This window comes from Haliotis rufescens, unplaced genomic scaffold (genome assembly GCF_023055435.1).
Source record: "Haliotis rufescens isolate VD_foot unplaced genomic scaffold, xgHalRufe1.0.p SCAF_13, whole genome shotgun sequence".
NCBI classification, from domain to species: domain Eukaryota; kingdom Metazoa; phylum Mollusca; class Gastropoda; order Lepetellida; family Haliotidae; genus Haliotis; species Haliotis rufescens.
In genome coordinates, this window is record NW_025963813.1 from 13,368,855 (window position 1) to 13,383,108 (window position 14,254).

The 14,254-nt window shown below is 44.3% G+C and overlaps 2 protein-coding genes across 2 annotated transcripts; one reads left to right on the plus strand and one right to left on the minus strand.

The window, feature by feature from the left end:
- LOC124121550 (nascent polypeptide-associated complex subunit alpha, muscle-specific form-like) lies at positions 1 to 3,881 on the plus strand. Its single transcript, XM_048394832.1, has 2 exons — positions 1 to 91; positions 2,194 to 3,881. The coding sequence occupies exons 1-2, from the start codon at positions 1 to 3 to the stop codon at positions 3,879 to 3,881; spliced, it is 1,779 nt and encodes a 592-aa protein (XP_048250789.1).
- A 1,578-nt stretch (positions 3,882 to 5,459) lies between these two features.
- LOC124121567 (carbohydrate sulfotransferase 3-like) lies at positions 5,460 to 12,607 on the minus strand. Its single transcript, XM_046484582.2, has 5 exons — positions 12,565 to 12,607; positions 11,873 to 11,949; positions 10,832 to 11,014; positions 9,497 to 9,731; positions 5,460 to 6,752 (listed from the first exon to the last, which is right to left on the minus strand). Exons 1-5 carry the CDS (start codon positions 12,573 to 12,575, stop codon positions 5,960 to 5,962), a joined length of 1,299 nt encoding a protein of 432 aa, XP_046340538.2. The 5' UTR covers positions 12,576 to 12,607; the 3' UTR covers positions 5,460 to 5,959.
- Between the last annotated feature and the right edge of the window lie 1,647 nt (positions 12,608 to 14,254).

A 14,254-nucleotide genomic window follows, 5' to 3' on the forward strand; every position in this document is an offset into this window, starting at 1 on the left:
ATGCCTGGCTGGGGATCTCCCTACCGCTTGACCAGTCCAGATGCCTGCCTGGTGATCTCCCTACCGCTTGACCAGTCCAGATGCCTGCCTGGTGATCTCTCTACCGCTTGACCAGTCCAGATGCCTGTCTGGTGATCTCCCTATCGCTTGACCAGTCCAGCTGCCTGCCTGGTGATCTCCCTACCGCTTGACCAGTCCAGATGCCTGCCTGGTGATCTCCCTACCGCTTGACCAGTCCAGATGCCTGCCTGGTGATCTCCCTACCGCTTGACCAGTCCAGCTGCCTGCCTGGTGATCTCCCTTTCGAAAACTACTGGCAGATGTGGCATTTAAATGCTTGACAGAAACGTATGCATCTCTAATAATCTGTAATCTCTAGAAACATGTTAAAAGTACGTCATGTATATGCTGACAATGACATAACATGATTAAATACATAGTAAATACTCCTATTATTCCGGTAAAAACAATACGTAAAAACATAATCTTAATGTTATTTAAAACCTACCTATCATCACACTGAACGTTTGTGCCAGTACGTTCTGATCACTTTGTCAGTAAACAATGCTCTTGGCAACATGAAAGATTTAATTGTAACTCTTATCCTAAGGGAAACAGTTTGATGTGGAGGTTTTTGTTTTATCGATGCTGAAACTAAACAAAGATATAAGGAGTAATATATTCCAATTCTGTGATCAGAAAACTGATGGTGCGAAGCGAGACATGTGGGTTCAGCGATATCAGAGCCGAGCGACAATATTAGCATTGGATTATACTAATATTATACCAACGGAAAATATACAGTGGTGCAAAATGTTGTTATCAAAAATGTTATTGAAAATAACAACATGACATATGGTCACTCGTTTGATCAATGTTGCCTCAAATCAAATTCATTGACAAAACCGAATCTTGGTAACAGGAGAAAGGTGGGGTGAAAACGCAATTGACAATGTCAATATCACTAAACCACCATCTTCCCGAGGCAAGGGAGTTAACTGACTAAAAGTCCAGTTTCCACCCTTGCCGAACTGGGCTGGGATTTCTGGGCTCGATCGTAGCGCCACCAAAGACTATTACGCGTTATGTCGCTTCGATGCCCCTCCTTTTGACCAATGAGATTCCATCTCTCATTTCACTTGCATTTGCTTCAAATAAAATGGGGTCGCCCAGTGAAGACGATGTTATCAAGATCTTGATTGTAGTAAAAAGGGTCTTAGTACGCGAAGTGGGGCACCTTGATTAAAAACATGAACCGATTTGGAATATATCTGTTGATGCAAAGTGGTCCTTACACATGTTTTGCAAATCCTGCAATCGACCGAAAACTGCACGGCAGTTTACGAACCAGATATCGATTTTGATTTTGATTTGACTATGCATAGACTCGTTAGTCCAGCCAAGATATAACTCAATAATTGCAACCAAGTTCGGCAAGGGTGGACTTTTATAGTCAGCTAACATCCTTGCCTCGGGAAGATGATGCTAAACCACTTACCCTGTCCATGTTAAAGATAACAGGACGTTTACAATAAGTCTTCTAAAAGTAATGGTAACTGCCACAAAATATCAGTTAATCTCCTCCTAAATATAATGGACACCACCTTGACCCGGAGGAAAAAACTCACGGTACAGTGATGTTTGGACAGGGCGCAGACTTGCGACCACTTTGACCACCAAATGTGCAAGCATTAACACTGAAATGCAACATACATGTAGGTATACCAGTGCCAGTGGTACGTAGATTTGTGTGTGTTTTTCAGTCACCTCGTATTACATCGCACGATTGTAACATTACAATGGCCAGGAGCTGTGCAGGCAGGCGACGTGCTTATAGTCGCATATGTCCTTAGCTGAACATAGGATAAAGGTAAATTATATTTTGTTTTGTTTAGTTCAAGCAGAGAGGTAGCCTATGGCCATTAAGATTATCTTTGTTCTGGTCAGGCTTTTGACCTGACAACTTGAGAATAAAGAGTAAATAGAGGTAAACACTTGTACAGTTATTTGCAGCTTGTTTGTCAAATGGACAAGGGGATCTCTGGGCCGCCAGGTTAAAAGGGCGATGCATAACAGATAAGAGGGAGACAGACAGACATCGAACACGAGCAGGGCAGCACAGAGGAGCAGCCTAAGAAGACAAACAACCAAGAGTAAATAGCCAGACTAGCACAAAGAAGGCCAGCACTTCAGGACACGTTCAGGGCACGCCTGTAAAGCCACCAGTCCCTCACAGCCAGACTAGCAGCAAGAAGGCCAGCACTTCAGGACACGTTCAGGGCACGCCTGTAAAGCTACCAGTCCCTCACAGCCAGACTAGCAGCAAGAAGGCCAGTACTCCAGGACACGTTCAGGGCACGCCTGTAAAGCCACCAGTCCCTCACAGCCAGACTAGCAGCAAGAAGGCCAGTACTCCAGGACACGTTCAGGGCACGCCTGTAAAGCCACCAGTCCCTCACAGCCAGACTAGCAGCAAGAAGGCCAGTACTCCAGGACACGTTCAGGGCACGCCTGTAAAGCCACCAGTCCCTCACAGCCAGACTAGCAGCAAGAAGGCCAGTACTCCAGGACACGTTCAGGGCACGCCTGTAAAGCCACCAGTCCCTCACAGCCAGACTAGCAGCAAGAAGGCCAGTACTCCAGGACACGTTCAGGGCACGTCTGTAAAGCCACCAGTCTCTCACAGCCAGACTAGCAGCAAGAAGGCCAGTACTCCAGGACACGTTCAGGGCACGTCTGTAAAGCCACCAGTCTCTCACAGCCAGACTAGCAGCAAGAAGGCTAGCCCGTCAGGACACGTTCAGGGCACGTCTGTAAAGCCACCAGTCCCTCACAGCCAGACTAGCAGCAAGAAGGCCAGTACTCCAGGACACGTTCAGGGCACGTCTGTAAAGCCACCAGTCTCTCACAGCCAGACTAGCAGCAAGAAGGCCAGTACTCCAGGACACGTTCAGGGCACGTCTGTAAAGCCACCAGTCTCTCACAGCCAGACTAGCAGCAAGAAGGCCAGTACTCCAGGACACGTTCAGGGCACGTCTGTAAAGCCACCAGTCTCCCACAGCCAGACTAGCAGCAAGAAGGCCAGTACTCCAGGACACGTTCAGGGCACGTCTGTAAAGCCACCAGTCTCTCACAGCCAGACTAGCAGCAAGAGGGCTAGCCCGTCAGGACACGTTCAGGGCACGCCTGTAAAGCCACCAGTCCCTCACAGCCAGACTAGCAGCAAGAAGGCCAGTACTCCAGGACACGTTCAGGGCACGTCTGTAAAGCCACCAGTCCCTCACAGCCAGACTAGCAGCAAGAAGGCTAGCCCGTCAGGACACGTTCAGGGCACGCCTGTAAAGCCACCAGTCCCTCACAGCCAGACTAGCAGCAAGAAGGCCAGTACTCCAGGACACGTTCAGGGCACGCCTGTAAAGCCACCAGTCCCTCACAGCCAGACTAGCAGCAAGAAGGCCAGTACTCCAGGACACGTTCAGGGCACGCCTGTAAAGCCACCAGTCCCTCACAGCCAGACTAGCAGCAAGAAGGCCAGTACTCCAGGACACGTTCAGGGCACGCCTGTAAAGCCACCAGTCCCTCACAGCCAGACTAGCAGCAAGAAGGCCAGTACTCCAGGACACGTTCAGGGCACGCCTGTAAAGCGACCAGTCCCTCACAGCCAGACTAGCAGCAAGAAGGCCAGTACTCCAGGACACGTTCAGGGCACGCCTGTAAAACCACCAGTCCCTCACAGCCAGACTAGCAGCAAGAAGGCCAGTACTCCAGGACACGTTCAGGGCACGTCTGTAAAGCCACCAGTCTCTGCTACGTTTTATGATCCATGTGTGTGTGGAACTAGACGTATTAAGATGTACTGGAAAACCAAGAAGCAGTTGTGATGATTTATTCTGATTGTCATGTCAAGAGAGTTCTTTTGAAACATTTTTCTATTCGGAAAAAAGAATTGAACGTTTCTTAGATGTTTCTTTGGGAGTATCTGGTACATCTATAAAAAGACGACAACTTTCCTGAATCAAAACTAGATTTATTCGTAAATGTACCATCGTCTTGTTTCTCCTTTGATACGCACGTAAAATCCCAATATCTCTGCACACTTCCGACTTGTGAATCAAGTCGGGCGACACAAAATTATCGGATTTCTAAATTGTTTCGATGGTAACACATTCAATGCTACATTCATGTACCATACATGTCAGTAAGCCTTCTACATTATGTGCTCATTAAAATAATACATGTGCTACACATCGACAACCATGACAATATTCTGAGATTGAACTTTGGTATTTAAGCATCATGACGATGAGATCGGTCCAGCTTCTGATAATGATCCCTTTTGGATTCAAGGTTAGATACGTCCCCAGCAACGTATCCTTGTTGTGGAAATCTTTGCAAGGTGTCTCATGCTGATGCGACTAAAGACCCGTGAAAATCTGGGGTAGAATAGGTCTTCAGCAACCCATGCTTGCCGTAAAAGGCGACTCTGCTTGTCGTGAGAGGCGTCGGGTGGTCAGGCTCGCTGACTTGGTTGATGCATCGTATTGTCATCGTATCCCAATTGTGTGGATCGATACTCATGATATCAATCACTGGATTGTCTGGTCCAGATTCGATTATTTACAGACCGCCGTCATATAGCTGGGATATTGCCGAGTGCGGTGGTAAAGAACAACACACAAACAAACTGTAACGATTTCGCGATGATTGTATCCCTTTAACAAGGTAGAAAAGCCTGTAAGTCTTTCAAATTCAAAGCTGCGCGCTGACGCGTTCTAAATGGAAATCAGAATATGGGTATTTTTACTAACAGGTCGACAACCAACGATCTATCGAACCGGACAGGTTGTCTACATACATGTTGTTTTTCATTAAAAAAAGTTATAATCCATCAGTACTTTTTTGCTCAAGAAATCCTTCATACCCCAGTGTCATCACATTTAGTCGTTGACATGAAGACCCGTGAAGATTCCGGAGTAGAATAGGTCTTCAGCACCCATGCTTGCCGTAAAAGGCGACTATGCTTGTCGTAAATGGCGACTAACGGGATCGGGTGGTCAGGCTCGCTGACTTGGTTGATGCATGGAACCCGGTCGCAAAAATGGCCATGAAAGGGGCACGAGTCGCTATTCGGCTTGTCCCGGAATAAAACGAGTTGGTCACGAATGTCGTGCCCCTCTCATTGCGACCGGGTTCCGTCTTAGCGCAAACGGGCATACCTAAAACAATTGTCAACTCGTTGCGTAATGGTTCACATATATATCCCCATATATTATATATATTTCAGATGCAATTCAAAGTACATCGGGACATGCGAAATTATACAGTATGATTGAACACATTTAACTGTGTCTTGGGTATATTTTTTGGTGCAAGCCATATATAAAATAATAAAAATATTTCTGAGGGATTCTTTGACGAAAAACTTGAAATCATACGCGTATTCTGATTGGTTTGTCGTATTTTCGCACATAACATTCATCGATAGGGGGACGAGTCTTCTTGTAGGTTACGGAAAGGGGCGAGTGGTGACGAATGCGCGTATAGGTGAGCTTAACCTGCCCTACAATAGGCATCCGTCACAAAAACATTTATTGGCATGTCATATGTTCACCTGAACATCTTTCTAGTCACTGATCTGTCAAATATTGAAAATATCCTCCACATGTCTACCATACAAAAAATGCTTTACTAAGGCCTTGAATGTTTGTTAGCAAGAATCGTATGACGCTCTTTGAAATCACTGTGGAAAAAACATGCTCGATTGTTCCTCAAAATTTGTAAAATGCTGAAACAAAAACCTGCAGCTGTTTGAATAATGCTTGATATAAGGTTTTATACAACTGACTATTTGAAAGCTGAAGTCATCCTTCTTGGTATACAGCCTTGCGGGTAGTTTTAGGTTTCACTGGTCTCTGTTACACACTCAACCAGATTGTCCAGTGCACCCGGTGTCCTACTGCTAGACATGCGTAATGATACGCAGTGGGTGTGATACATTACGCAGGATGTCAACATTCTCCACTGGAAGATACCCAAGTTTCTTGTAGACGTCGCGGCAATTCCTGTCAATAATCTTAACGTGCCGCATATTTATGTGTCCCCGCCATTTTTCTGACGCCTTTCTTGAGCTTTTCCGAACTGTACAAATTAGACATCTTCCATCTTTTGACGCTGAGGTTAATTTTCTCACACTACTCTCCGTGTCTTCAGTGTAATTCAGACCCACAAACTTATATAATTCTTTTGCCTCTGTTGAAGGATTCTGGCACAGATCTTCATAAAACAATATTTTGATACTCGTTGGCGACGTCATTAACCATTGTCTTGTCACTCGAAGGTCTTCTGATACTTTGTTACAATGCTTTAACGATTCCTCCTCAATCTTTTCCCATGGGAAGCGGTTGTGTACAACTTGCGAAAGTAATGTTGCTCTTGGGTCTCGAATGAGGTGTAGCACCTTTAGAGATTTGTCTTTGGTAGCAAGGTACTTGGCAGAAGTTATGGGGAATTCAATAGTTTTTATGACTCCCACCTTAGAGGCCATGCACCGCTTGTTGAGAATTGGAATGCACTTGAACAGATTAAGGGCCCCGGGGTATCTTAGCAAGCAATCGTGGTAGGATTTAGTGCTGGCACTTGATTGCATGTGATATTGGGTCAGAGTGGCAATATCGAGTTCCAGAAAATTACAACGGAAAATGTCCCGAATGGTTTTCTCTGAAATCCTGGTGTATTTAGATTTCGTCATGACACTGAAACAGAAGAATGGGTGGGTGAGTGAGTGAGTGAGTGAGTGAGTGAGTGAGTGAGTGGGTGGGTGGGTGGGTGGGTGGGTGGGTGAGTGAGTGAGTGAGTGAGTGAGTGGGTGGGTGAGTGAGTGGGTGGGTGAGTGAGTGAGTGAGTGAGTGAGTGGGTGAGTGAGTGAGTGGGTGAGTGAGTGAGTGAGTGAGTGAGTGAGTATGATTTAACGCCACTTTGGTTTGTTATATTCTGGCAATATCATGGCCTGGGACATCGGAAATGGAGTTCACACACTGCACCCCTGTTTGGTATCGAACACGGGCCTTCGGTGTGACGGGCAAATGCTTTAACCACACGGCTATCCCACCGCCCCGAAACAGAAGAATGAAGAACAGTTGTCAGGAATATACATGTAATGTTAACTCACCATTTACCCTTTGGGTTTTTCTTTCACAAAAGGGGTGGTCGGGTAGCCTAGTGGTTAAAGCGTTCGCTCGTCACGCCGAAGACCCGGGTTCGATTCCCGACATGGGTACAATGTGTGAAGCCCATTTGTGGTGTCCCCCGCCGCGACATTGCTGGAATATTGCTAAAAGCGGCGTAAAACCATACTCACTCACTCACTCTTTCACAAAACGAGCAAAGGTATTTGACAATTCAACAAAGACCCAAAGGCACCCGGGGGCACGGGTGGCCCAGTCGTCTAAGGCGCAGCGATTCGCTGTGCAGAGTTGCGTCCCTTGGGCACGCCAGAAACCTATGATTGTGGGTTCGAATCCCGGTTCGCCCCGATTATGTTTCTAGGTTTGTCAGCACCATACCCGTGCTCGTGGGTTTCACCGAAGAGGTAAACGTCTAAGACCTGCATCACTTCGGGCTTTCCTCCCACATTAAACTGACACTGGCCTGGAATACTGTTAAAAGCGGCCTTAAACCCAACTCACCAACCCACCCAAAGGCACCTCATTCAACACAATTCACAGGGTTGTTCAGAGTTGTGTCCCTTGGGCTTGACATAAACCTATGATCGTGGTTTGAAATTCCAGAATCGCCATTTTGTTTGTCAGTGGTAAACATGTTAGACCAATATCTGTTCAGGCTTCCGTCCAACATTGAGCTGACACGCCTTGACATTGCGTGAAGAATGTTCACAGAGCGGCATTGAATCACTAACTACGTTTTCATTAAATTGAACGTACTAGACTACATAATTATGTATTTGGACCTGTGAAGATCCGGGGTAGAATAGGTCTTCAGTAACCCATGCTTGCCGTAAAAGGCGACTAACGGGATCGGGTGGTCAGGATCGCTGACTTAGTTGATACATGTCATCGTATCCCAATTTCGTGGATCGATGCTCATGGTGTCAATCACTGGATTGTCTGGTCCAGACTCGAGTATTTACAGATCGCCGTCAAAAAGCTGGAATATTGCTGAGTGTGGCGTTAACCAACAAACAAACAAACAAACATGAGCGATAACCAACGGTGGAACATGTGATCTTATTACGTCACAGTTGAATTCCAATTCTGCTCACGACACAAGTGTTTCAACGACCAGTGTAGGACTCGCGTTCAGGAAAACTCTGGAAAGAATTCATGTATTAGCCTCGCTCTTGCCGTAAAAGGCGACTAACGGTGATCGCTGACTTGGTTGATGCATGTCATCGTATCCCAATTGCGTGGATCGATGCTCATGATGTCAATCTCTGGATTGTCTGGTCGAGAGTCGATTATTTACAGACCGCCGTCATATAGCTGGAATATAGCTGAGTGCGGCGTTAAACAACAAACAAACAAACATATGTATTTGCATTACAAACACAAACCAGGGAGACAATACAGTCTCTATAGAATCCCTGCACAAACCGATCAATTCTAAGTATCTATATCTAAATCTGTATCACAGGTAGTCCGCTTAATGAAGTTGACAACCCAAATTGACACGGGTTTAAGGCGTTTACCACTTTGATTAACTTCATAGCCGAGGGTATGGCGCTGACAGGCCGGACATGAGTGAGTGAGTGAGTGAGTGAGTATGGTTTGACGCCGCTTTTAGCAATATTCAAGCAATATCACGGCGGGGGACACCAGAAATGAGCTTCACACATTGTACCCATGTCGGGAATCGAATCCGGGTCTTTGGCGTGACGAGCGAACGCTTTAACAACTAGGCTACCCGACCGCCCCCCGTGCATGAGAATCAGGATGAATGTTGCATTCGATTAGCGGATTCTGGCACAGCGATATGCGTCATCCTTTGACCTCCTGTGTCCAATCTCATAGTAGTGAGTGAGTGAGTGTGATTTTACGCCGCTTTTGGCAATATTCCAGCAATATCACGACGGGGGACACCAGAAATGGCCTTTACACATTGTACGCATGTCGGGAATCGAACCCGGGTCTTCGGCGTGACGAGCGAACGCTTTAAACACGAGGCTACCCGACCGCCCCTCCAATATCATAGTAAAGGTAAATGCATGTATTGTATACAAAGGTTCTAGTCCTGCGATGACAGATGCAGATACATTTTGAGACACGATTTGAGGGAGTAAGTTCGTGTTTTTTTGGCCCAAAGTGCTGAAAATAAATATTTCGAAAGATGTCACACCAAAATTTCAACGATAATGTCAGTTGGTCATATATAGGCTTCTGTTTGGAAATAGACCAGAAGCTAAAGCAAGACATCTTCGCCCTTTTCACCCCCTCATAGGGTGACGTGCACAATGAAGTGAAATGATAATAGTTTTACTAACTTTGGCCTTGACTTGAGGTATTGAATATTTATGTTCTCTCCCCACTTGTACCATTTCAGTTCGTGAAGGGGTTCAAACACGTAGAACACATTCGGATCAAACTGAACTATATTCCCGGTGAGAGATGAGCCACTGCGCATGTACGTCACAATGAGGAGTTTGGTCCGAGAAGAAGCTGCTTCGGATGGGAGAACCTTCATGGACGTTCTCAAACCAGGATACTTGGTCATTTCATCTGAAATGTGAACACCCATTATATGTTACTGCCTCAGTGGACAAGTTGATAGAGCGCCTGCCCGAAGACGAACAGACAGACAGACAGGCAGACACTCACGCACACGCGCACGCAAACACGCACGCACGCACGCACCATTTTGAAATACATTCTTGTCAATCAATAAGTCAGAACAAAAACACTGCCGTTACAATACGAGGTGAGGTGAAATTGGGTTTAACGTCGCGTCCAAGATTGTTGCGCTTATATTGCGACGTGCATGCTCGTGTATGTGTGTAAATGTGTGTGGCTGCTTGTACTGATGCCGATTTATAGTGCTAGCACACTGAGATATCATGCCGCAGTTTAACATGGATACCCCACTCAGACACAGTATACTGAATCCGAGCCGACCAGTCCTTGTTTTAGCCCCTTAATGCCGAGCGCCAGACCGGGTAACAACAAGTACCATCTTTTAACGTCTTTTGGTATGACGCGGCCGGGGATCGAACCCCGGACCTTCCGCTCTCCGGGCGGACGCTCTACCGCTAGACCACGGAGGCGGTCAGTTACAATACAATACGAAATCAGTGACATCGTCCAACGTTGTGATACAAAACAAGCCCCGCCGATTCAGCTATCAGCCAACCAGGAAACAGAAGTCCGTTGGTGAGCGGGGTCTAATTTTTATCGGGTTATGGAAACAAGAAAATGCTCGGTTAGCAAAACCATAGCCACGGAATCACTAGCAATTGATTCTTAAGATCATCTACGATGACACTGAACCTTCATCATAGAAAATGACACACTGTGATGTAACTGTAATACTACTTCTTGTGAGGTTGACCTACAGGTCACTCACACGGGGCGGTCGGGTAGCCTAGTGGTTAAAGCGTTCGCTCGTCACGCCGAAGACCCGGGTTCGATTCCCGACATGGGTACAATGTGTGAAGCCCATTTCTGGTGTCCCCCGCCGTGATATTGCTGGAATATGGCATAAAGCGGCGCCAAACCATACTCACTCACTCACTCAGGTCACTCACCCACTGTGATGTAACTGTAATACTAGTTCTAGTGAGGTTGACCTGCAGGTCACTCACCCACTGTGATGAGTAACTTACCATTGTTCAAGTCGGCTAACGAAGACGGAGATGTGGACACTGCAGGTGACATGTCTGTCATCTCCCTTGCATCCGACACTTGCTGTGACACGGTGTCTTGAATTGCAGGTCCCCTGTCAGGCATACGCGAAGGCATACGCGAAGGCATACGCGAAGGCATACGCATCCTCACTGCAGGATTACCTTAAAAGTGTAATGAACCAATGCTAAAGTGACCGCTAACCGTGTCTTCAACTCCCAAGTGTACGAACAAACTTCTTGGTGCACATTCCTATAAGATGAATAATGACAGTCTTGATCTTAAGCTTCGGGATTTCAAAGTACAGAGAAAACGTGTTAACTTGAAAACTTGATGAAACGTCATTGCTTCGGATTATCGAACATAAGGAGCTAAACATTTATTTTTTTACATCCAACGTAGAACCTAATTTCCGGGAACATAATATTGACAAACACCTCCTCCCCCGCCTCTCCCAGAAAATATCAGACGGTCGACCACTTCTATGACCGCATATATCCACATGTTTAAGCTGAGACCATGAGAAATTTTATTCTAGTATATCAAACAGTATCAACATTAAGTGTAGGCTGCCAGCCACCCCATGATATACATAAATGTTTATATGATGTAAATGAAATAACATGTAATACTTCTATGTATAATGTACATCATGTACATCTACCTTTCATGTCTATAGTTATATATATGTCCATATGTAGATAGTTTGTACCCTACCCTACGGGGGTGTTCTGTTCAATAACAATTCTTAATTCTTGATTCTTGATATTGCCACTCTCAAATTACGACTAACTCAGATAGTTTGTCGATTATCCTTTGTGTTAACAAGGTTTTTCATGTGCAAACGAATGTAACGTATATGTACTTTTACCTCGAATGTATTGACGTTAAACGTATATTCAAGCAGGTAATAGGCAGTATCTGTTCACTAAAGTGGGGTGTTATCATCCCAGCTATAATTATACATAGGTTCATTATAAGTCAAAACATAATAACTACAAGAAGAAATAAACCATACTTACCAACATTTAAAGAATATAATGCAATCAACACAAAGCCAATTGCTGTGAACATTAGGAAACTCCTCAACGGCGAACATCTGTGAGAAAAGAGTAAAATTTCATTTTTTTTTACATTTTAACAAGACACATAACAATCAACAGATTGTGTCATCGTAATTGAGCAAGTGTTCAAAGAAATGAACTGGAGACCAACGTAATAGTAATATATTTCTTATATTTTTGTTAGGTATTTACAATGTGTGGAACATTGGTAATTATGCTATCTACCGCTGCTCGATGTACACATCACATGATCGGGTACACGGGTGGCCCAGTCGTCTCAGGCGCCGCAATCCGCTGAGGTTGGCTGCGTTCCTTTGGTACGACAGAAACCTATCATTGTTCGAGTCCCAGTGCGCCCCGATTTAATTTCTAAGTTTGTCAGCACCACACCCGTGCTCGTTGGTGTCACCGAATTGGTAAACATCTGAGACCTGCATCACTTCGGGCATAAAGCTGACACGCCGTGATATAACTGGAATACTGTTCAAAGCGGTGTTAAACCCAACTCACTCACTAACACCACATGATTAATACAGGTGGAAGGATATCCACTGTAACGTCGTAAAAGTTAAAGTAAAGAAATTGTCACACAAATTGCTTGTTTTTACATTTAAACGCGATTATGAATAAGAAATAGAAATGATGCTCACATGCACTCCATACTCAGCCACGTCGGATACACCGAGATCTTGGGCTTTGTCATCTTATAGGTATGCATCCTCCGACGAACAACAATCGAATTTCTTTTGATTGATACAGTCAATTCTTATTGTCACGTGTGAAGCAGTATGAACATCGAAATCAATATTCCTTTATTAACTGATGTTCGGGTTATGAGTGAGAACATCATTTTACACAGTCAGTAAATTTTATAGGAGATTATGTTCGCTCATAATACTCCGAACATCTGGCAATCGATCTTGAATACAATAACTTGGAGACGGATGCTTTGATTGACCGTCGAGTAGTTTTAGTGAGGATAATTCAAATTTTAACAAATAAAATTGCAGCAGTGTCTAAAGCTTTGCTCATGGGATTATAATGCGTTTATGATATCCGTCAGATCAAATGTTCAAATATGATCAATTTAATATTGTTATGAAAAACTTTGAAATTGTTAAATGGCAGGAAACGTGGCAATTTGATGTTGAGTTTAGTCGCTCATAAACAGTTGATAACCTTACCATGGCTTCAACATTTCAGACCAATATGTAACATATTAAAACAGAAAAGCGGTGATTAAAATATATGAATGAAGATCGTCAAGAATTTGGCCCGGTATTTGGTAAGGCGGAATATCTTTTACTGTCACTGTTTCAAGAATTTTAACAAGAAAAAAATTATTTTTCCAGACAAACTGTTCAGGTCAAGCGAAGTATATATGCGTAAAACCCGAGGCAACATAGAAAATCAGTCAAAATATGTGTTTGTGTAAGGGTAAATATGTATCAGTGTAAGTGTACAAGTGTAAATATGTGTCTATGTAAACGTATATATTTGTTTGTTTAAATGAAGACGTGTGTCTCCCTCGGTATTTTCTGGAACAAATTATTAGTTCCCAGTCATTAGTTAGAATCTCTCTGTAGACAAGGGCGTCGTTACAAAGAATATGGATAAGTGCTTTGAAATATGAACCTCAGTCAAAGCATCAACCCGTTCGAATAAACATGCTTTTTATTTTGTTTGTAGTTTTCGTTTCGCGAAAATGTACACGAAGATGCATGTTCATATCTTGATCTTCGCCAAGAGATAATACGCACGAACGATCTATATAATGACAGCTTCTAAACTGTCTTCTTATACATTCATGATCATAGCTGTATCTTCTTTCAGAGGCAATATACATGTATGCATATGACGCTATTTTCTTTAAGCAGCAATGCACATGTATATGTTTGTTTGTTGTTTAACGCCGCCCTCAGTAATATTACAGCTATATGACGGCGGTCTGTAAATAAACGAGTCTGGGACAGACAATCCAGTGACAGACATCATGAGCATCGATCCACGCAATTTGGATACGATAACATGCATCAACCAAGTCAGCGAGCCTGACCACCCGATCCCGTTAGTCGCCTTTTACGACCAGCATAATCGCCCTTTCTGCAAGCATGTGTTTCTGAAGTATACATGTATGACAATGTATGTGCATAATAGTATCTTTTATCATACATGTATTAGGCAATAGGTTTCTCAGACACGGACACATTACCAGGATAAATCATTATCATAAAAACAGTCAAATTATCCTGTCACGAAACGTAATGACGAGCCAGGCGACTCTAAACAAACGTGACGTGTCACAGACTAGAGTTATTTAGTTACGCCAGCGGGCGGACA